Here is a 23,691-nt window from a genome sequence, read left to right as displayed (position 1 = left end):
TATCCGTTGATTGTGCAATTTTTCTCCATTGATATTTGGGTCAAACCAAACTCGACCAGGTTAAAAAAAAACTGGGTCAAACCAAACAGTCCTTTCTTAGCAATTAATTTTTAATACCGATATTTTTTTTTGGGTGATAAAATAATCAAGGGGGAATTTCTTAGATCTACAAGATTAAAAAAAGAATTACAAGATAAGTATATTTTAAATTTGTTTTACATTTACAAATTTGGATTTTGAAAAGATTTACCTAATCCTCAGATTAATTAGTGTTCGTCCCGCCCAACAAGAAAATATAATTATACTTACTAAAATACCATTTGACATCACTTTTTTCCTGAAAAAAAGGCTAATGATAATTAATGCTTAATAGTTTAACCGTTTGCACAACTCTCATTGAGTTCCGGCGTTGGCTAAGTGCAAGGTGCTTTACTCTATCTCGTTATCCCTCTTTCACTGGTTAATCATCTTCATGAGTGCTTGACTCCCTGTTTTAATCCTCTAGTGGTTATCATAGGCAGATCAGGTGAGTATTTGCTCTTTCTCTGCCCCCCTCCCCCCTCCTTGTAGAGGTTTGCTTGCTTAGAAGGGGAAATTCAGGCATCAACAGGGTAACGGAGTCCATAAAACTCCATTAATGGCAACAAAACTAGTCAAATATCAGTAATTTGACAATGGAGCACTCTCGACAGTGCCTCCTTCTCTTTGTATTCTACAACACGAGTCTGTTCCCTCTCTCTCTCTCTTCCCCCGCACTCTTCTGTTGTAAAGTTTCATCAACAGTAGCTTTTGATTTCTTACATAGCTATTATTATTATTATTTTTTTGGAAATCCCTTTGATTAAGCTGGATTTCAGTCGATGTCGCTAAGGAAACAAGCCTTTCTGGAAGAAGAGCTGATTTCCACGATATTAATGGCAAGAAACCCTTGAAAATAGAAATTTTGGTGATCTCAAGATCTCACCTGGAACCAGCGTTCCCCTAGGTTGTCCTTCCAGGTGTAAATCCTGAATTTCTTGGTTCAAATGTGTCCTTTCTTCATGTAGTTCATTTTAATCTGTGGAATTGATTTTTGATAGAATTCTCGAGTGTGATCATGCTTCGTAGAATATAATGAGCCGGAGCAAGATTGTTCACCTGACTCACAGTTTAAGGTGGAATTCTTTCCACTGCAAATACAGAGCTCTGCAAGTGAAACCGCATGGTAGCTGGACAGAATGCTTGTACGCCACCAGGCACCGAGTACATCATGCGTATCCCATAACCACCATGACCTGACATCGCAAGGGTGCATGGTTATAGGTGCTGCTATACCTCTCGCACTCAAGCTTGGTGAGGTTTATCACAGGGAAGGCCTCGAATGGACGCAACGGGGAGGGAAAGCCCGAGACGGAGAAGAAGTGGAAAAAAAGAAAGCTAAAACAAGGGTAGAGAAAGACACACACACATATATATACAGAGAGAGAGAGAGAGAGAGAGAGAGAGCGAGCCAATACTTACCAGTTTTCTGTGATAACCTTTTTTTTTTGGTAAAAAGTTTTCCTGTGATAACCGATAAGGAAACAAATGATGTTAGAGGGTATTTTAGAAAGTTTAGTTATATTTTCTTGTTGAACGGAAAGAGAACTAACTACTTTGGGGATTAGGTAAATATTTTCAAAATCTAAATTTGTGGATGTAAAACAAATTTAAATTATACTTATCTTGTAATATTTTTTTTAATCTCGCAGATCTAAGAAATTTTCCCAATAATGAATTTGGCTCTCCTCCAGCCAAGGTTCAAAATCCAAGTATCGGACAGGTATCGGTCATTGTCAAAACCTTTTCGGATCGGGATCGAATTGATACAAATTGATTAGGATCGGTCAAAAAACCCCCCAAATAGATTTTTTATGGATTGGGTCATGTATTGGCCAAAGTTAGTGGATGTTTTGATCTCGGGATCAGATCGGTCGATATTATCCGGATCAGATTGGTCAATATCGATTGATATCGGTCAGTATCGATCTAGATAATATTTTTAAAAAACTTATAAACTTTGAAAAAATAAAAAAATATTTAGTAGAATCGGTCAAGGATCGGATCTGATCGGATTGACCGATCCAACCGAGTTGGCCGATCAAAGGAACGATCCAATCAAACCTTTTTGTATCGGTCAAATATCGGGATCGACCTCAATCGATACCGATCTGATCCAACCGACATCGGCCATTCCGATCCGAGATTATGAATCATGCCTCCAGCCCGTGGCGGGAGCTGGAGGGTCCAGCCCAGCAAAACTGGTCCTGCTCTTGTCCATGAAAGATGTGCGTCATCCATCTGTCCTGTATCAGTGTGATACACTATCTACGTGTCCATATTCTATAGTCCCATACTGTGTCTGTGGGCTCCACTCATTCAAAATCAAGCCCTCTCTAGTGTCTATTGTCGTGGCGCCACACCACACCGCCAAAACTTCGAAGTAGTAAGATGAGCGAATGGTGAGTAACTGCCACAAACGCGTCTCTAGCTAATTAGCTATCGTCGGTGGCAAATTAAAACCTCTAGTGGGCTCCACTGTCATATTGGGAGTTGGGAGTGGGACCACACCGCACACCTTCTCCCCAACCCACCTGCGTGTCCTCTACGCTCGGTCTCTTCAGAGAAATTATCATTTAACAGTAGAATCACTTCTACGGTTACAATTCATTCACTATATATAGAAGAGAACCCAACCTCTTCCACTCCACAGATCTCTCTTGTTCATCACACTCACAAACACACAAGAAGCACAGAGACAGAAAGAGAGAGAGAGAGAGAGGAAAAATGGTGGTGACAGCGACGATCGGAGACCCAGATGAGCATCTCAACTGCACGTTCGCTTCCAGATATGTCCGCACATCTCTTCCCAGGTCGGTTGATTGATCGATTCTTTTGGTTCTTTCTTTCATTTTTTTTAAGATTTTGAGATTATAGTTCTGATCGGTTTGTTTACGGGTGGAATTGCAGGTTTAAGATGCCGGAAAACTCGATACCGAAAGATGCAGCGTATCAGATCATAAGCGACGAGCTGATGTTGGATGGAAACCCTAGATTGAATTTAGCTTCCTTTGTTACTACATGGATGGAGCCTGAGTGTGATAAGCTCATCATGTCCTCGATTAACAAGAACTACGTCGACATGGATGAATACCCTGTCACCACCGAGCTCCAGGCATGTCTCTTTAACAATTTTTTTTTGATAAAATTGCTTTTTGGTTGGTAAAGTATCTGATTCTGGTTCGCGAATAAGGTTTCGGAAATTTTTTATTTGGATGTTCATGAGAATCTGAGATTGAAATAAATTTGGCTGATAAGGGGAGAAACAGAAAAAGTTGAACGATTCGAACCACGTCAGTTATCTCAAACCTTAGTTCGAGTGGGTCCCATGATTAGTATCTTTTGTTTTTTTATCAGACGGTCAGTTTTTTGGGGTTATTGCTGTATTGTTGACTGGAGTCTCGGGGACGGTCAGATGAGCTCTCTAACGTTACTTTAAACGTTAGACCAATCCATCCCCTTAAATCACACTGCACGTATCAACAAGTGAATATACATGTGAGAGCCAATCACCTGTTTTTTTTGTTATTTGTGTTATGTACAAGGGGAAGAAGGGTTTTTATGAAAACAAAATTAAGATGTGATTGGCTCTGAGGTGTACATTCACCTGGTGGTATGCTCATGTAATTTAGGTTTAACCGGCTAATCGGTTCGAAGGGAAAAAAAAAAAATCCTCCCCAATTCCTTAAAAGTGTAGTGCGGCTCAATTTGGGGCTGAGAGCTCGACATGTAGAAAATGTTAAATCCAACAGAGAGAACAAAGAAAAAAGACCCAGCTCATTGGTAGAAAGGGACATATTTTGCCGGATTGGGCTCCTCTCCAACGAGCCTAGCATGCCCAGGGAGCATCCAGCTGTTGGGTTGTGTCGCACACATCCCTAGACATGCATCGAGATGTGTGTGGCACAGCCCAACCCTTGGATGTCCCCTGGCCACTCCTTGGGCGCTGAGCTCCCTGGAGAAGAGCCGGATCCTATTGTGCCCGAGTTGGAACCAAATATGGGTCACCTAATCAAATCACACGACCTAATAACGAATCCAGGGGTGTTTATCTATATCAACGAAGTTTAATTACTTGATACCCTCGGGTAATTTCCTCTCATGAAATGAGGCACCGATAGTCTGATACCATAATCTTCTTTTTATTTTTTAGGGAAAATATTCTCTGTTCGGGAGTGTGGCCTATGCCAGCACTCCCATGAGTCTATCTCTCTCCTCCCCATGTGAAAAGACACCTCTGCCCACTTGTTTTAATGAGGAGAGATAGACACATGGGAGTGCTGGTGTAGGCCACACTCCCGTACAGAAAACTGCTTCCCTATTTTTTAATATTGTTGTTAGAAGTTCCATTGAAACATTCTCAAGCGTTTTAAGTATGGGATAATTTGTAACTTCTTTTCCCTATGTTAATCCTGTCATTTCACATTTATAGTTTACCCAAGAAGTAATAATTACTTGGGCATGAACTTGAAAACTTCTTATTTGCCAGCAAAAATGTTGGTCTACTTCTACACCGGATATATTATATAACTCTTTTAGTGTGTTGATTGAACATGTAGAACATTCATATTGCCCTTTGATAAGAATAGAACTTAAAAAGAACTATTTTGTTTCGACTTTCAACTATCTCTTTTTACTCAAAAAATCTTTGAGATTGTGACATCTAAAATCTGTAAGATTGTGGCATCTTTGATAATGACAATGATAATTCACTTTCAAATTTTTTTTGAAAATCTTCTTTTCACCCTTGATTTAAACAATTTTTGGTAATAAAACAAGGGGCAATAAAAAGAAAGTGTCTCATACGGGATTGGAAGTGATTGGTCATCACACGACAGGGGGGATGTGATGGAAAACGGGAGTCACCACCTAGCTATGGGGTCAATGACCTATGAATGGTGTCTGTCTTTTGCAGAAGGGGAGTTAAATTAACTTCAAGACTCAATGTATGGTTTGTCCCAAATCTTTAGGTAAGTGTCAAGTTACAAGTTGGGGAGGTATTAGGCACTTAGCAACCATATAGCTGATGGTTCGTCTTCTTAAACAAAACTTTATTGTGTATTATTTGTATAATACACATTATGCACCTAATTAAACTGCTTTTTTTTTGTTGAAAGGTTTTGATTATCTTGGTTGAAATTTATGGATCTAATTAGGCAAATTAAGATTGATGCTTTAATCTTAATTACTACTCTTAAGTTAGGTGATTATGTACATTATGCATCCTAATTAATCTAATTGATGTATTTTACCTAAATAAGAAAATCTAACTCTATGGTCAAAACCAAAGTTAATTGTATAAAAATGATTAAAGTTCTAGGTCACTAGTGATATGATGGAGCTTTTGAAAACGAGAAATTTGAAAGCCAAAATGTTCAAAATTATGACATTGGTCCTAGAGGGTACAATGGCATAATCACATTTAAATGTAAAAAATGTTAAAATATGACTTAAGTAACATTAACAACATGCATGTGAATTACTGAAAATATTTACAGACCGAAGAGAATCCAAAATGGTTTTGATGTCCAACAAAATGTGGTAGAGTTCCCACGACCAAGGGTGATTTTCTTGGCATGTGATCTAATTCTTCAGCACCTCTGAATCCGTCCAGATTGTTAGCTTCCTGCAGTCCAATAGAAGTGCCTTTTGGATTCCTTCTTTAAGTCCCCTGAGCTCTGTTTCTTGTATTGTTCCTGATGAGTAGTTATTTGTCAAGTATGGATTCCAATATTTCCCACATTGAAAAGGATGCTGTTAGCATGCATTTGCATTTCAGCATTTGATTAATTAGTTGGTTTGCTTTACAGAATCGCTGTGTGAATATGATAGCCAACCTCTTTAACGCCCCAGTTGGAGATGGTGAGACAGCTGTGGGAGTGGGTACAGTAGGATCATCGGAGGCAATAATGCTGGCAGGACTAGCCTTCAAAAGGAAGTGGCAGAACAAGAGGAAAGCTGAGGGTAAACCCTATGACAAGCCTAACATTGTGACTGGTGCTAATGTGCAGGCAAGTAGCATCAATGATATTAATCGTGATCCACCTTATTCTTATTGTCATTTTCATATTCTTCTTTTGTGGATCTAAACTGGAACAAAATTCAGAATGGTCATGAAGTGCAGGCAAGAAACTTGAAAGGTTATGAGTAGTTTGGCTTTTTGGATCCCAATTATAGCTTCTATGGGGAGCATTAAAACATGGGTTGTATCATGTTTGCCAAATTATTAGCACTGATTATATGAAAGAAGATTATTCAATCATCTTGTACCAACAGTACTGTTAAATGTCTTGAATAGGTTTGTTGGGAGAAATTCGCAAGATACTTCGAAGTGGAACTGAAGGAAGTAAAATTGAAGGAAGGCTACTATGTCATGGACCCTGTGAAAGCGGCGGAGATGGTAGATGAGAACACCATATGTGTGGCAGCAATCTTGGGTTCAACACTTACAGGGGAGTTTGAGGATGTCAAACTTCTAAATGATCTACTCACAGAGAAGAATAAGCAGACTGGTTGGGACACCCCAATTCATGTGGATGCTGCAAGTGGCGGATTTATTGCTCCTTTTTTGTACCCTGAACTTAAGTGGGATTTTCGCTTGCCTCTGGTGAAGAGCATCAATGTTAGTGGCCACAAATATGGGCTTGTCTATGCTGGTGTTGGTTGGGTTGTGTGGAGGACCAAGGATGATTTGCCAGAAGAGCTCATTTTCCACATCAATTATCTTGGTGCTGATCAACCTACATTCACCCTCAACTTCTCTAAAGGTATTATGTTCATTTATTGAAACTTGTAATGGTTAAGTTTTTATACCTCTGATGCTTCTTGTCCAGCCACCACTTCTGGTCCTTCTACAAGGATCTTTGGCAGAATTTTTGAGAATTTTGTTCCTGAAGCTTTCCACTTTGTTGTTTGACTTACAACTACCATTAAAATGGTTACCAATGCTCTGAATATGGTAATTGATTGAGGGTAACATGTCAGTCTGGGGATAATAGGCCAAGCAACTGAAACATTTCCCCTAACCCTTTTTGTGTATTTGTGCCTACAGGTGCCAGTCAAATAATTGCTCAATATTATCAATTAATTCGGTTGGGTGTTGAGGTAATCTTCATTAACTCATAATGTGAATCAAACTCTTACTAATGGCTGTTTTAGTGTGTGTTGGCATTTTCTTTTAATTCTCTTTTGGTTGAAAGGGTATTGTTATCATACACTTCAAGAATACAAGGTTCTAGGTGGAATTCCTTACAAGAGAACCTTGGTGATAAAACTTTGCTAAAGAGAACCAGTGAATCATTTCATTTTCAAAACTCTGTTTTTTCCTTTTCAATTTCCTTTTAACTATCATTTGGATTATATGGTTTTCAACTGGTGAGTCTCTTTTGATTGGGCACATCCAGTGATGATCATAAGAAACTAAGAAAGAGAAGTAACCTTATCATTTTATTTTTGTTTCTCTTGGAAGGGGTACAAGAATATCATGGAAAATTGCAAAGACAATGCAAAGATGCTGAAGGAAGGATTAGAGAAGACAGGTCGGTTTGACATTGTCTCAAAGGATGTGGGAGTACCCCTTGTGGCTTTCTCTCTTAAAGATGGCAAAATGCATACTGTGTTTGAGGTTTCAGAGAGTTTGAGGAAATTTGGATGGATTGTCCCTGCATACACAATGCCAGCAAATGCAGAACACATTGCTGTCCTTCGAGTGGTGATTAGGGAGGACTTCAGTCGAAGCTTGGCAGAGCGACTAATTTCAGATATTGAGAAGGTTATAAAGGAGTTAGATGCACTTCCTAGCCGGGTTTCAGCTAAAGTTGCTCGTATAACAGACAATGTGGAAGAAACAGTAAATGATGGTATAGGTGGGAATGCAGTCAAGAAAGAGGTGAAAGATGTCCAAGAGGAGGTAGCCAGGTATTGGAAAATGCTTGTCGATCGTAAGAAGACAAATGGGGTCTGTTGAGCCTTTCTTACTTAATTTTGTGTTTCTGTATGAGTGGCGGGAAGTTTTCTAGCCCTGCAAAGATTATGTTTCATGTAAATGTGGTGGTAGTGATCTTACTGGTAAGAACTTATTAGTCTACTTAAAAGAATGTGAGTTGCCTATAAGAGCTCATATAGACCTGAGAAACAAGGTTTGGATCAAACTTCTTGAGCCATTGTACATAATGTCATGACATATCTATATTGTGACAGCTTTCTGGAGAATTCTTTCTGGTGTTTAGAATGTGATCATTTTAAAAAAGTGTAAAGGATATTCATCCTCAGAAAAGGGGGATCAGGATCGTCTCCAGGGAGCAGGGAACGTCCAGGGTGCTGCCAGCCGTTGGGCTGTGTTGTACACATCCCTAGGCATGTGCCGAGATGTGTGCGGCACAGCTCAACCGTTAGATGCCCCCTGGTAGTACCCCGGGCGCACGCCTCCCTATAGACGAGCTAAATTCAAAAAGGGAATGAGGTATGGCTGTTGGAATTAGAGTCTAGACCGGACACAAATCAGTTTTTGTGGCCAAGTCCTAGGTAGAAAGGTTCATCATTGATCATTTGTGAAGGGGTTTCGTACACAAATCAGTTTTTGTGCTCGTTCTCCTTTCGAGAAATTCTGCAGACTCGTGGAATTGCTGTTGGGTGTGTTCAGTATTTGATTAAGGACGGTGGTAGTACTCTGCTTTGGTCCGATCCTTGGCTGCCGGGTGGGCCGCTTGGTGGCCATGGCGTTTTGCTTGCTGAAGCTCTTGGACGTGATACATTTGATTGTGTGAAGAAGTTGTTCCATAATGGAGACATTTGGGAGAACGTAACTGCTGATCTGGCGATTGAGGCACGGTGGGCTGAGGTGGTCAATACAAAGATCCACTCTAGGCTACCAGAGGACATGGCGGTTTGGACCCCTACGGCGAATGGGGCATTCTCACTTCGCACTGCTTGGGATGTTGTTCGTATTCCGGGTGCGAAGTTGCCTTGGTGTGACCTGGTTTGGTTTCCCTCTTCCCAACTTTGCTTTTCTTTTATTACATGGTTGGCTTGCTTGAGGAAGTTAACGACCCGCTGCTTACTTGCGCAATGGGGCCTCGTGGTTGACACTGCCTGCGTCCTTTGTCAGGATGGTACAGACTCCTTGGACCACCTGCTCTTTCGATGTTCCTTCTCGGCAGGGGTTTGGAGGGAAGTCTTACACTTGAATGGCTTTAATAGAGGCCCCCTGGGTACCTGGGATGAGGAGGTTCGTTGGTTGGTGAAGCATTTTATTGGCTGTTCTATTTATAGCAGGGTAAGGAGGTTTAGTTTCACTGCATCTGTTTATAAGCTATGGCAGGAGAGGAATGCTAGGATTTTTATGAACAAATGCAACTCTGCTGCCTCTGTTCTTCAGTGTGTCCTTTCTGACACGCGTGGCGTTTTTGTGAACTTTACTAAGCCGATTCCTGATGATGCGGTTAATAGGGCCTTTTTCAGTGGTTGGGGCTTTGATGTTTCGTTTGTGCATCCTAAGGCTTCATTTCATGTGTGGACACCCCCGCCGCGAGGTTGGGTCGTCCTGAACTGTGATGATTCTGTCAGGCAAGACCGAGGTGGTTATGGTGTGATTGGTCGGGATCATCGGGGGTGTCCTATTTTTGCAGTTGCTGGTGGTGCACGTGATGTGTCTATTGTCCATATGGAGTTGCAGGCTATCAAGGCTGCACTCCTGCATGCCAAATCACACAACCTATCTCATGTTCAAGTTCGGTCGGACTCAATGATGGCTATTCAGATGATTGTGGGATCCTTTCACATCTCATGGAGTGTTAGATGGCTGATTGAGGATATTTGGCGGCTTCGTGATTCCTTCTCCAATTGTTCTTTTGCGCATCAGGTTCGTGAAACTAATGGTTGTGCCGATTACTTGGTGTCTTTGGTGGACTCCCCCATGGAGATTTCCTTATGTATAGACTCTCTTCCTCTGGCTCTTTCTACTTTTATTCAGAATGATGCTGGAGGTAAGAGGTACCTCAGAATGTAGTCTTTATACCATATTGATATAATATAAGCTCCTTTTTATACCAAAAAAAATCGAGATCGACTGTATTGACCAATTCATTGACATCAGCCATGATTAATTTCGACACTTGATTGATATGGATCGGTTGGTATGGTATGAATATGGGTTTTTTTTTAATGAAAAAATGATTATTGATCTAAATTAAGTCAATAAAATTTGTTACAATCGATACAGATCAGTGTTGGTATCAGTATCAACGACGATCGATATCGAGAACTAACACGATCGTAGCCCTTGTTTTTGTTTTTTGGGACGATTACTATCATTTTTCCTACACTTAGCTTATATTCACTGATATTCCCCTACCTTAAATGCTGTTTTTGATTCTCCTAAAAAAAAAAAAAACTTTTACTTTCCATCTTTCCTGCTGTTTTTAAACATCCAAATTACACATCCTTTTACTTGTTATCTAATATTTATTTTTCTCATCATCTATCATTTCATTACTTTCCTCATCTATTTTTTTTTTCTAACAATTTTCTCTCCCAATTTTTAATTTCTTCTTCTTCTATTTCGAACTTGGACTCCTCCTCCTCCTTCGGAAGCGACCCTCCCCACCTCTTGTGGTGATATGGATCCCGTCAATCATCATCTGGAGAAAAAGAAGTCCCTGTTTGAGCCAAATAATTGGTCTATCCAAAAATTTCATGTTGACCCCCTCCCCTCAAGGAAAATTGTCAATCTCCTAAACAAATAAAGAGCTCTTGTAGTTGATTTTTAATGCATAAAACCAAATTGGTTATTCGAAATATTAGTTTCTTTGCAATCTCTCATTATTTTATAGAATGACTCATAAGTCTCTATAGTTACAGTTTTAAATATTATCTTTATTTTTATAAATTCGGCATTTTCCCTGTGCTCAAATCTTATTAAATAGCCTAATTAGCCATTGATAAACCACAAATGCCAACATTCTTCAAAATTTCTATCGGATACCATCTGGACCTACTACTTTACCTATCTTCATCTTTTCTAAGGTTTCTTTTGCTTCAGCCACCCTAATTTTTGTAGTAGTTTCTTTTCTAAGATACTATTACGTATATTATTTTCATTTAGTAAACCGTAACAATAATTAGTTCACCTCTCTTTAATTAATTGTTTTAAATAATTCTCCGAATAATTTTTGAATTTGAATTGGCTAACTAGGGGCAGGTCTGGACTCCACTCACCATCTCACACCCTATCTCAACTTGCCTCTGTCTCTCTCCCTCTCTATAAACTTCAAGAACCCATGTTATTCTATTACAGTTTTAAATATCATCTTTATTTTTATAAATCTGGCATTTTTCTTGTGCTCAAATCTTATTAAATAACTTAATTAGCCATTGATAAACCACAAATTCCAACACTCTTCAAAATCTCTATCGGGATACCATCGGGACCTACTACTTTACCTATCTTCATCTTTTTTAAGGCTTCGTTTGCTTCAGCCACCCTAATTTTTGTAGTTTCTTTTCTAAGATACTATTACGTATATTATTTTCATTTAGTAAACCATAAAAATAATTAATTCACCTCTCTTTAATTGTTCTAAATAATTCTCTGAATAATTTTCGAATTTGAATTTGCTAACTAGGGGCGGCTTTGGACTCCACTCCCCATCTCACACCCTATCTCTACTCGCCTCAGTCTCTCTCCCTCTCTCTAAACTTCAAGAACCCATGTTATTCTATTGGTTTTAAACGGTTCTAAATGGTTTATAACTGACGGTTTATTTGCTCAATAATGAATCAAACCAATTATTATTTGAATTCATTATTTAAAATAAAAATAACCAAATAATAATTGGCATATCGATTATGATTTAAACGATTTGGTTGGATTTCGATAAACAGTCTAGGCTCCAAATTCACACTCTAACTCCTCTTAAGGGTGTCGATCAGTTCAGTTCCAACTTTTTGGTCAGGTTTAGGATATGTACAAAACAAAATCAAATTGAAACTGAATAATTTTCATAACTTCAAAACCGAGAACTTTGATTTTGTTCGGATTCTATTTGGTTTCATTCAGTTCATACACAGTCTCAGTAATTCGATTTAACTGAAAATAGCCAACTAAAAAAAAAATTGAGAAGGAAATTACAACTTCATGAAGATAGAGTCCCACAATGTCAATCCAATATCTTTCAACCTTTTGTATACAACTCAATAAGGAAACCCATAGTAGGTAATTTCACGCAACTTAACAAAGACATGATTTTAGGGTTTAATATGGTTTAGATTCGGATCCGATTCCATTAATATGGGCTACACTTTATTCAGTTTGACGTGATTCAAACCAACATTTGTTTTTATTTGAAATCGAAATGAACCAAACTAAATGAAATTTCATTTTTTAAATCGAAATCAAATCGAATTTTTTGATTCAATTTGGTGCAATTTTAAACGGCCGGTTTTGGTTCGGGTTTTAAACCAACACCCTTTAACTCCTCCCTTCGGTATATGTACATAAAACCTTACGGCACACTTTCGTCATTTATTTCCAACTTTTCCCCAGAATATATGCTTATACATGTGTATAAATTTTTTTTCTCAGTAAATGGAAGATTCATTCACGAGGAAACCGTGAACTACACAAGGCTTCCTGGACAACTAACTCATGAAGCTAAGGATTGGATACAGCCACTCTGTATTATACGAAATTGATAACAAATTTCTTGCCAGATTATCAACAATATAATTGCATATCTCAGAAAAAAAAGCAGAAAAATTTTGTGTATTAAAAAGTGGCGAATTAAACACGTATAATACGTTTAACCGTAAAAAACGTTATAAAAAAATTTAAAAAAAATAAAATAAATAAAAACCAAAACCAAAACCCAAAACCTCAAATCGAGAGGGAAGAAGAACTTCTCAGCCTCTTCTCGTTTTCTCTGGTTTTGGTACCCAGCCCCCTTCTTCTTCTCGTCTCCGTTCCCAAGCGATATCAGCGGAGTCCGGCGAGTCTCCAAGTCAGTGTTTTGAGCATCCTTCCTCTTCTCTGTTTCCATTCCAAATTGATAGCAGTTCTTCGTTCCCAGAATCTCAGTTGATTGCAGCGGCAGCCAACGAGTTTCTGGACATCTTCTCGGTAAGTCCCTTCCTCTTCTCCGTAGTTCGAATTCCCTTCTTCTTCCCTTGTTCTGCATCTGCTATTGGAATATGATAAGAACAGATGAGAAGGGATCTTCTCTGTTATCCTAACAACTCCAAAATTACAGAAACCCAATCTCCTAGTTTCATTTGGCGAGATGACCTTCAACTTGCCGGAAATCCGAGTGAACCCTTTTCAAAAGAGTTTTTAAGTTTGCGTCTCTCTTGCCAAGACCTAATTTATGAACTTGAGCGCAAACGAGTAAAATCTGATATTATAATCTTTCATCTATCTCTCTCTCTCTCTCTCTCTCTATCTATATATATATATATGATTATTCTTATTTGTTTTCTTCAGTTGTTTATTAGTTTTGTGAATCATAAAGACAGAGAATTTTGTAGTGCTTCAAAATGGGGATAGTTTCAAAGAAACCAAGACGAGCAGATCGTTTACCCAAGGAAAAAAGACGACTTGATCGCAATATCTCTGTTTCAGAAGATGAAAGCATCCCGGAAGTTGAAACGGTTGTTTTGGCATACTTGAGTTTATTTTAGATTTATTTGTGTTATTGCATCTTTTCATGGATTTCATCAATTTGAAGCTATGTTATGTAGGAGGAGGAGCAGGAGCAGGAGCAGGAAGAACCAAATATTCTACTGGATGCTGAAATGAAGGAATTTTCAGATGACGAGAGTGACTCGGAATATGAAACTGTTGTTATCCATATCTGAAGTGGCTTCTTCTTATTATTGTCGTTGTTTTTCAACACAATGTTTATCAAATTCTGGTTTTTCCATATTGAAGGCAGAGGACGAGGAGCAGGAGCAAGCGGAGGAGGAAGAGGAGCAGCAGCAGGAGAAAGGACATGGGAGCCGACAGGATGCTGAGATGGAGGAACTTGAAAAAGAGTATTCAAATCTTCGTAACCAGCAGATGTAAGATTTCTTACATATTTAATATTTTTATTTTGAAGAAGGTTATAGATACTTAGTAATTTCATTTCTTTGTTCTTGAAGCTTTCACTGGGAAGAACATGTATCTGATTATTAGGTGACCATTTTTCCTACTAGTGATGTCTGAAAACTCATGACCAAAAATGCATGCTTACGGTTTTCCCTGTTGTGAAGTTCTTTATTGCATGATGTTTTGTATTTCCAAGTTACATTCATCTTGATCACTTTTGATAAAATAAGTAAAAGATTCCAGTTGTATTTGTGTTGTATTTGTTAGAGAAACCATTAAGATATTTGGACATATTTATATAATGATGTAAAAGTAAATTTGAGTTGAAGATGTCAATATCTGAGTTTTAAAATCCATTTAATGTATCTTTTATCTGGATTCAAATATGATGACATCCAATTAATATTATCTAATAATATTTATTAAAGGACATTTACGATTTGCCCCTTCCAGACCCTGCAGTAGCTGGAGCCTCGTGCACTGGTTATTAAAGTAAAGTTGAAATAAATGTTGTAGAAGCTGATATGTCACATAATTGTATTTGGTTATGCAAATAAATAGATGTAGATCTAAATAATATCCGAATTTTCGGCTTGCCATTTGCATCCCTAATTTTGTTGATGTATGGCGAGGAAGTCATCAATGACTAGCAGGCAAAAAAACTTCTTTTCTTTTGATTTCTAGATAATAAACTCGAAACAGATATCACACAAACGCCAACAAGCATGTTGCTAAAGATTTTCTGTTGTTTTCCGATTCCCAACTGAAAAAACCAACAAGCAATAACAAAGTTGAAAGCAGCACAAAAGAGCAACGAGCTACAACTCGCCTTGGATTTACTGCAAGTGCAGACTAGACTCGAAGGCGCCAATGAGAAGAACAGGAAACAAATCATTGACACCTCAATTCATTAAACAACCACAACACACCATTATAAACTTTGTTGTCCCTTGCCTCTTTGCGTGGCAACTTCTTAGCTTAAAAAAAAAAACAGAAAATTTCTGATTTTGAACCCAAGACTCAAACAAATTTTCTTATTGCAACTTTAGCAATTGTAATGAGCACTTCCTTATTTTTTTATGGGCAAGAGATCTCTACTTGGTCGCAGGTCTCTACACAAACATCTGGGCCAATGGGTGAGCACACCTGGGTATCTTCCCAGGGGGCAGAGGCGTCATCTCACTGTGCCCTGTGAGAGGGCGTAGGAAACACCACCAAGTAGAGATCTTTTTCCCTTTTTTTTATTGAAGTAAAGCTTTGCTTGACTCCTAATTCAATGTGAAGTTTTAAAACAGAAATTCAGCTGCAGCGTAGCCATAATTACCATAGCGCCAAGGTGAGCCATGGTGGTGGCAAGCCACCTTGAAGCCTTGGCAAGACCTTGGCTGGGCCAAGGGCAATGAGCGCCCAAGGCAAGCACCATATGTTACATGCCAGGCCATATTTTCTAGGTACGTGTCATCTTATAAGTGCAAGTATATGTATAATGTAGGCTTATAAAGGTTAAATATAGAAGATAAGAGGGGCAAAAGTGAAATTTCAGAACGTTATAAGGCTATAAATAAAAAGTGATTGAAATTTATAACATGTGGAGAGCAACATCATCAGGTTTGGGCCTGGGTGACTGGTCACCTTGGACCTTAAGAGGGGCCTTCATGCCTTGCAAGTTGCAACCATGAGGTGACGCCTTGACATGTATGAGCCTAGTAATCTGACAGTAGTTGGTCATAACCACCCACCAAAAAGAGTTTGGAAACGTAAGATCTTAATCTTGTTGAAAGGATAAACCTTTAATCTTTCAGATGGCACTAAGATTGCATTAAATGGGTAAGTCCTGACCTTTAAAAGTAATCCGAAGAGAAGTGAAGGAAGTAACTCTTACAATGACTTGAGATTGAGAAGAAAAACACCTATGCAAATCCATTCTTTTTTCGACCTCCCTTGCATTAAATGGGTAAGTCCTGACCTTTAAAAGTAATCCGAAGAGAAGTGAAGGAAGTAACTCTTAAAATGACTTGAGATTGAGAAGAAAAACACCTATGCAAATCCATTCATTTTTCGACCTCCCTTGAGTTGAATGTACACATTCCAAAGATAAAAGGTCGTTTGAACCTTGAGGTACTCCCACATTATTTATACAACTAATTATGCTAGGCATTACATTTGCTCAGTTTAATGACTAGGGCCCAGGCAGTACATTCTTTCATTTTTTTTCCCACTTCTACCATATGTGTTGTTCATTGCTTTACTCAACTCAACTCAACTCAACTCAGCCTTATCCCAGCTACATGGATCCTTACCCTCCAATCAGCTCTATTCAAACCCATACTTGATAAAGGCCTAAGCTATGCATATCTTTCCTCACCACTTCATCCATAGTCATTTTAGGTCTGCCCCTGGCTCTGTTAGCTCCTTTAATCTGAATCAAATCATTCCTCCGTACGAGAGCATCTAAAGGCCTCCGTTGTTCATTGCTTTACTCAAGGAGATATACTACAATATTGCAATAAAATGGATTTTTAATGCTTTTATATTTTGTAGATAACATTACTTAAATTTCTTGAGTTGCTTAGTTTTAGCTTGGTCCTGAGGTAATGATTGACAACCTGCATCACTGCATGGTGATTTTACAAAGCCACACCATTAGCATTCCATGTGGGAATATTGTAGTGGATGAATGTATAAGTGCATGGGGTCTAGGTTGTCAAATAGTTAAAGTTTCAAACCCTGGTAGGTTGACACCTGGATCAGCTCAAGTATGAAACAGCTGTACTAAATTTTTTGTATGTATAATAAATAGCACATTGTGGTTTATGAGAGTGAAATGAATGAGGTTTCAATAGCAACTATACCATCAGATGCTACTCAATATGTACATACCCAATTTTTAATTTATTTTCTTCTTTTTCTTCAAATTAGTTAAAGATATACTAGGAGTAGTGGAGTTAGGATTTATTTTCCTTTTTTAAGTGATGAATTGATCACTTTTGGTTCTCATAATACAAAATATGTTATTTATGAGTATTTGTTTTTCTCCCTAATTTTTTATCCAGAGATCTTTTGAAGAATTTGAAGCGCCATAAGGATGATGATCTTCTGAAAGGTCAGGCAGTGAAGAATCAGAAGGTATGGATCAACCTAGCCAACTGATAGTTACTCATCAAAATCTTATCTCAATCATGATGTGACATGATATTTTTTCGACAATGTACCTCTTTGCCTTTCAATTACTTTTGTGCATCTGTTGGTGACTTGCTCTAGTTTGGTTTACAGTTCTTGATTATTAGTTTCATTTATATGTATTATACAGATTGTATAGTAACTGACATCAATCTACATTCTAGTGCTGCTTTGCTACTAATAATATTCTACTTGTTCTCTTCCCCCAAGGTTCTCTGGGACAAAGCGCTCGAGTTAAGGTTTCTGCTGCAGAAAGCATTCTCAAGTTCAAATAAACTGCCACAGGTTTGCTTTGGTTGTGACCCTTTAAAAAAGGACTTCCAAGCATTGAACTTGTATTGAATTATTGCTTTATATTGTAACATTATAGTCATTGAATGAATGAAAAACTTCCACAGGAGCCTCTTAGATCTTTGTTCCTTGGGACAAACGAAGCAGTTGATGAAGCATATTCAGAACTAATAATCTCATCAAAGCAGACTTTGGATTCTTTGCTGGAACTCCAGGAGGTACAACTCTTCCAGGCATTGATGCTCTTCTGCACCTTTTACGTAGGCGATGTCTAGTCAAAATCCTTTGACAACCATCATTGCCATTCGTATTTTGTTGCTGCAGTCTTGGTGGGTTACCTTTTATTTGTTTATTTTGACAGGCTTTACTTGAGAAGAATCTTTCCATTGCTGAAGCTAAAAATGGTATGGCATGAAACTTTCATGTAGTTTTCTTTAACAAACTTCTGAGTTATGGGTTATTCTCTGTGAAATTCTCTGATAGATTCACAGACTCAAATAATTTTGATGTAGTAGTCCACCCACCCTGTTTAGATATTCTGAATGGAAGTTGTATTTCGCTGCGTAATTTGTACATGTATATCACTAGTTTATATCAACTAGTGAATGCATCTCCTGTGCTTTTATGAGTTTGTCATATAAGTTTCAGAAACTCTTCTGTAAGAAATGATAATGTATCCTAAAAGAATTTAATTGTTATTTTCTAACAACCATCTCCTGTGCTTTTATGAGTTTGTCATATCAATGTTTTCTGGTTCTGATGACTATTTGTATATAATAATCATTTATTTTTTTTTAACTTGTGTAAAAAGCTTTTCTGTATTTGACAGCAGAGCAAAAGGTGCCTGCACTGATGGATTTTTATGCTTGGAACTGCTAAATTGGCTGGTCCAATTGGGAGGCATTGACTTCCTTTTATGGGATAGCTTGTGCTGCGTGATTATCATCTTTTGCTGCACTTTTGATGCAGAAACCTAAAGGAGCAAATTGGCAGTTTGAGTTTGGAGAAATCAAGGTCAACCTGAAAACTATAAACAGCCAAATTCTAATTTGACCCGAGGTTTAATAACTTGGCTGGAATTATGTCTATAAGCTAACCATAACCTAATTTGGGTTACTTTAGGCTAAGACTAAGGAGATATGAATCAATCTTAGTTTCACTTCCTACTTTGTGAATGTACTTGACGACAAGACCGACAACTTCAATTGGTTGTATTTTCATACTATAGCATTATGTTATAGAAGTACGCAACTACTCATAATCAGGAACCAGTGGTCCTGTTGGGTTCCCCTATTTTGGCAGTAACCCTTGGAAAATAATTTGTATCCCCAAGAGTTTCCAGGACTCAAGAACTTAGGCCCTGTTTGTTTAGAGGGGAAGGTGGGGTGGGATTATTGAGAAGATGGGACCCACATGTTGGTGGGGTTTTATTGGGGTAGAAATGTCGAGGTAAAGTTACTTTTCTCATGAACAGTAACCAAAGTCCCACCAATTTGGTGGGACTTTGGATAGTGAAGGGGTGGGATTTTGAAGTGCCACATCAGCAGACAAAGCAATTAATGATGTCCCCTGAGCTTTTGCAAGTTCACCACCCCAAAATTAACCAAACAAGTTGTGGGTGGGATTTTGAGGTGCCACATCAGCATTTTCCCACCCCACCTAAGTCCCCTCTAAACAAACGGGGCCTTATTGTGTGGATTTTTTTGAGGATGGGATCCATGATTCAGATACGACTATGTGCTCTCTCTCTCTCTCTCTCACACACACACACACACACACACACACACACATGCATACACATTACTGTGGCCCCTAAGTTCTGTTCTATATGGGAAAAATAGTGTTTCATATTTTATAATTTCTTAGCATGGAGAGATATTGATATTATCTGTTTCTTATCAAGGGAACATCAAGGGGTCTTCTGAGGATACTGAAGCATCTAAGAATTTGGGTGTGGAGAGTGAAGACGAATGGTCACAGATATATCAAATGCATTTGAGGTAATGTGCTCAGTCACTGGATGCATGGTCTTCCAATCTTTCGTTTTGTGCTTGTCCAAGCCATATTTTTAATCGCAACTTTTAGGGAGAACATGCACAAAGGCTATCATTCCTCTCTTGACGTGATATGGGTTTTAATTTTGTTGGGTCGTCTGGCTTTAGACAGGGTTGAATGACAAAATAGGATTCATGTCGTCAATCCCATTTAGTTGGGAGTTTGAACTGAGTTAGATTTTGTTAGGTCATCCATTACTACCATAGCCCCTTGTTTTTTTTAGTTGAAGTGCTGCAAGTGCATCAGTGATTCTTCCTAACTCATTCCTATTGCTTATTACACTGTTTCACTTCTGCACACCTTTCGTGATACCATATTCTTACTCCTCATAACTTGCAGAATAGCTCCATTTAGGAACAAGTCAATAGATAAATGGCAGAGAAAGACTCAAGTGACAACTGGTGCAGCTGCTTTTAAAGGAAATTTAAAAGCTTTTAATCAGGTGCATCTCGAATGCTGGCTTACACATGGTCTTATTGAACTATAAGACTTACCCTTTTTCTTTACCTGAGCGCAGAATATTAGCGAACAAGTTGCTGATTATATGAGGAACCCTAGTAAAATGCTCAAGAGCATGCAATTACATAGGTCAACAGTGGGTGTCTTGGGATCTGTAAGTTTTCTAGTCCCTCCTGAAAATCTGAAGTTTTTGTATGGTCCCTTAGAAAATGTATATGATACTGGCATATTCTCTGTCCGAATTTATATCTATACATCTAATTACTTGATTGTTGCTCCTGCAGGTCCCTGAGGCAGAACCCAATTTTAAGGAAAAGGTTGACTCATCTTATTTCTGTGTACTTCAGTTTTTTAATTTGAGGGTCATGTGGTGCCCCTTATGATTTGAGCTTGTTTTAAAGAGTAGATGAAAGAATAGCTTGTATGTGTGCAGTTGTCTGTTCTGTTTGTCTATAAACATTCTGACATACTTGAATTTGGGAAAATGAACAATGCTCAGTGGTGTTAAAACAATTCTTGAAGTTGGGGGCAGGAGGGCCAACTTTCAGCCATTTTCCATCCTTGATGGTATCCCTGCCTCCGAAAAAACGTGAAATACTTGAGACAACCAACAGACATCCTAGTCATTTCAGATGGAGTTCCAATGTCCCTTTAAGCACTGATCGTGCTTGAACCAATTGTAAAGTAATAGAGGAAACACAGTTATTGGTGTACCTACCATTGCTTCATGAGATTGCAAGTGGATGACTTAGCCCATCCATATTGAAACAACTGTGTCTAGAATCATTTCCTTCTGCCTGCAGCTTGGTCATAAGAATTTTGCTTCTTTCTCTTCTCAAGGGTCATGCTTTTATTAATTCTAGGGCCTCCAAAAGATCATACTAAAGTGTTTTTATGAAACTTCAAAAAGATGAGCACAAACAGGCATTTTGCTGGAATCAGGAAAATGTTGAAGATTGTATTGTGTTGCCATCTTTCTTTGTTAGTTCATTTTATTTCTTTTCTGCTTTATGACTGGTTTACAGATTTTGATCAATTGATGCTTAGTCTTGTCGTCCAAGCTTGGACAATCATGATATTTATTTTGTGATTTATTTGTCTTTTTTACTGTCTTTAGGATGTAACTGTGGATGGAGACCCTGAGCTTTTGGATGATTCTGAATTTTATCAGCAACTCCTAAAGGAATTCTTTGAGACATTTGATGCAAAATCATCTGGTAGTGCCTTTTCTCCTGCCACTTTCTTTTCATTAGAGAACTCTTTCCCTATGTACCACTTCTATTGGTTAAGTAATAATATGGGGAGGGGAGGGTTTCCTACAACAGTGTGAGAAGCCATTTCCACACCACTGCTCTTTTTCCACATAGAAATATCTCCCATGCTCTCTAGAAAACCTTTCTGTATGTGGAACTTGTATAATTTGTTTCTTATTATCACGATGTTCATAGGATGGGATGTCTGGAATTGCTTTTTGTCTTACACTTGCCATAATTTAATAGTCGGTGGAGGTATGAATGGAGCACTAGTTTGAAAACCCCCATTATTTAACTTTTCCACAGAGACCGCCTTATATGCTTTGAAGAGACTGCAAACCAAGAAACGGAAGATTGTAGACAGGCGTGCTTCAAAGAACCGTAAGATCAGGTTATAATGCAGCTGACTAATGCCAGCTTCCCCACATGATTTTCTTAGTAATAAGTGTTTTCAGTCTCTTCAGGGAGGTTACTAAAAATTTTCCCTTGTTTCTATCAATGATGTAGGTATCATGTTCATGACAAGGTTGTCAACTTCATGGCTCCTGAACCTATGAACCAGCCTCCAATGGCACCAAAGTTGTTTGAGAACTTGTTTGGCTTGAAAAACCAATAGCGTGCTTCTGTGGCCTAGTCTACTTGTCTGGAGAGGATGATGTGAAGTTCATCATTTTATGGGTGTTGTAATTGTGTGATATTATCTTAATCGATTTCAGAGCATACTGGAGTTCCGGAGAATGGCTGTCTATTTTGCAGCAAAAGCTGGTGCAATGGCTAATTGAAAATGCTTCTGCTAAGTACAGAGATACCATCTGCAGAGTAGATGGATGATACATGAAGTTTTGTTTCCAGATGCGTTCCATGCCATCGGTTGGTGCAGTGAACGAGTCATTATCTTGGATTAGCAAGTCTCAAACGTTGTACCTCAACAATCTCATTATTTAGACGCAATGGAGTTACTGCTGATTTATTCTAACATGTATTATGTGACCAATTAGTTTCTTGTTTATCCTTATGCCTAGTCATTTTTTCTATTCGTATCCTAATTAATATGATTGCCATTAAAATTTTGGAATTTATGAGAATTTTTTTTATGGAAATGTAAAGGATGGTTAGAAGTCTATTGGGCAAAATTAGATCTTAGTCCTTTCTCAAGCTTGACGAAATGAGTCCTGTAATGCCTGCACCAGCATGGAGGCCGTTGAAAGCGCACGTAGGGGTATCAATATAGATGTGATTTTTTATTTCATGGGGGGCAAGGTGGTACTTTTGGGCTGTGCTGTATCTGGTGTAGAAGCCACGACTAGGTAGCATTTTTTTTCCCTAAAATCATTGCTCAGCCTACATCTATCTAATATATTAGAAGGGCTCATGTTCTCTATGCCGCAGCGTAGACTGCGCCCAGACACATGGGCCTGCCACTCAGGGTGGCAGGGTAGTCATTGTGCCCACCCCATGTGTCTAGGCGCAGCCTGTGCCCGCGGCACAGAGAACAAACTTTAAAAAAAATTTGAATTGTATGTGACAATTACTTGAAGTTGGTCTCTCCTCTAACAACGTTCTTGCAATTACCCACATCTCATTATGTGAGATAGTTTTCTGCATATACTTTCTATTTTTTGTCATCAACACCACAAACACATTCCAGTCCATTAATACTAGTCTATCTAATGCATTTTAGTACATTAATACAAACCCTATTTAGGTTTGCTATGGGCCTACCTGATTGAGTAATATAGGAGTTAACTAGAAAGGGAAGCGCATATATGGAACAAGAAGAGTGAAACCAAGAGACAAAGAAGAAATGGTAGGGAAGGAAAAGAGTCGTCGTCTTCCTTTCGTCAATACTCTGATCCAATCGACCTGAAATCTATCTTAATGCTCTCTATCAAATCTGACCGTAAGCACCTGATTGAACAGAATTTGATGAGCGAGGTGGAAGTTCTTTAACAGAAGAAGACTCTCCTGGGGTTAAGTACGGAGGAGGTTTTGGATCGCCCAAAGAAGTGCCCTTCTCGAGCCAAAAGTTCGAGTTCGGATGATAAAGGCGGATCGTTTTTTTTGAAAAGTACGTTTATCTTGAAAAATGCGGGCACAAAAATCGCTAAACACATTTTGGATTTTAAAAATTCGGATTAAAAGTTCGCCTATGATTTGAAATAAAATCGAAAATTTTAGAAATGTTCGATTAACGTTTTAGCTGTTCGAGCATGTTTGAACTTTGAAAAGTTCGGCAGAGTTTTGAAAAAAAATCGAACATGTTTTTAAAAAGTTCGGCTATTCTGAAAACTATAG

The 23,691-nt window shown here is 38.4% G+C and overlaps 3 protein-coding genes across 3 annotated transcripts; all 3 read left to right on the top strand.

Annotated features, from left to right (window-relative positions):
- Positions 1-2,777: 2,777 nt before the first annotated feature.
- LOC122646377 (glutamate decarboxylase 4-like) lies at positions 2,778-16,969 on the top strand. The gene is made up of 7 exons (XM_043839929.1): positions 2,778-2,891; positions 2,989-3,193; positions 5,889-6,089; positions 6,377-6,845; positions 7,130-7,182; positions 7,547-8,065; positions 16,959-16,969. Exons 1-6 carry the CDS (start codon positions 2,806-2,808, stop codon positions 8,042-8,044), a joined length of 1,512 nt encoding a protein of 503 aa, XP_043695864.1. The 5' UTR covers positions 2,778-2,805; the 3' UTR covers positions 8,045-8,065; positions 16,959-16,969.
- LOC122645251 lies at positions 8,074-10,084 on the top strand. Its single transcript, XM_043838576.1, has 2 exons — positions 8,074-8,145; positions 8,690-10,084. Exons 1-2 carry the CDS (start codon positions 8,074-8,076, stop codon positions 10,082-10,084), a joined length of 1,467 nt encoding a protein of 488 aa, XP_043694511.1.
- LOC122646379 (putative uncharacterized protein DDB_G0270496) lies at positions 13,574-22,214 on the top strand. Its single transcript, XM_043839930.1, has 14 exons — positions 13,574-13,719; positions 13,810-13,908; positions 14,000-14,130; positions 17,212-17,284; positions 17,549-17,623; positions 17,737-17,847; positions 17,991-18,033; positions 19,533-19,629; positions 20,024-20,126; positions 20,202-20,297; positions 20,428-20,460; positions 21,261-21,360; positions 21,703-21,787; positions 21,904-22,214. Exons 1-14 carry the CDS (start codon positions 13,606-13,608, stop codon positions 22,010-22,012), a joined length of 1,269 nt encoding a protein of 422 aa, XP_043695865.1. The 5' UTR covers positions 13,574-13,605; the 3' UTR covers positions 22,013-22,214.
- The last annotated feature ends 1,477 nt before the right edge of the window (positions 22,215-23,691 follow it).

Source organism: Telopea speciosissima, chromosome 11, assembly GCF_018873765.1.
Source record: "Telopea speciosissima isolate NSW1024214 ecotype Mountain lineage chromosome 11, Tspe_v1, whole genome shotgun sequence".
Taxonomy (NCBI): Eukaryota; Viridiplantae; Streptophyta; class Magnoliopsida; order Proteales; family Proteaceae; genus Telopea; species Telopea speciosissima.
The sequence above is the reverse complement of the archived record's forward strand: the minus strand, read 5'-3'. Positions and strand labels throughout refer to the sequence as shown.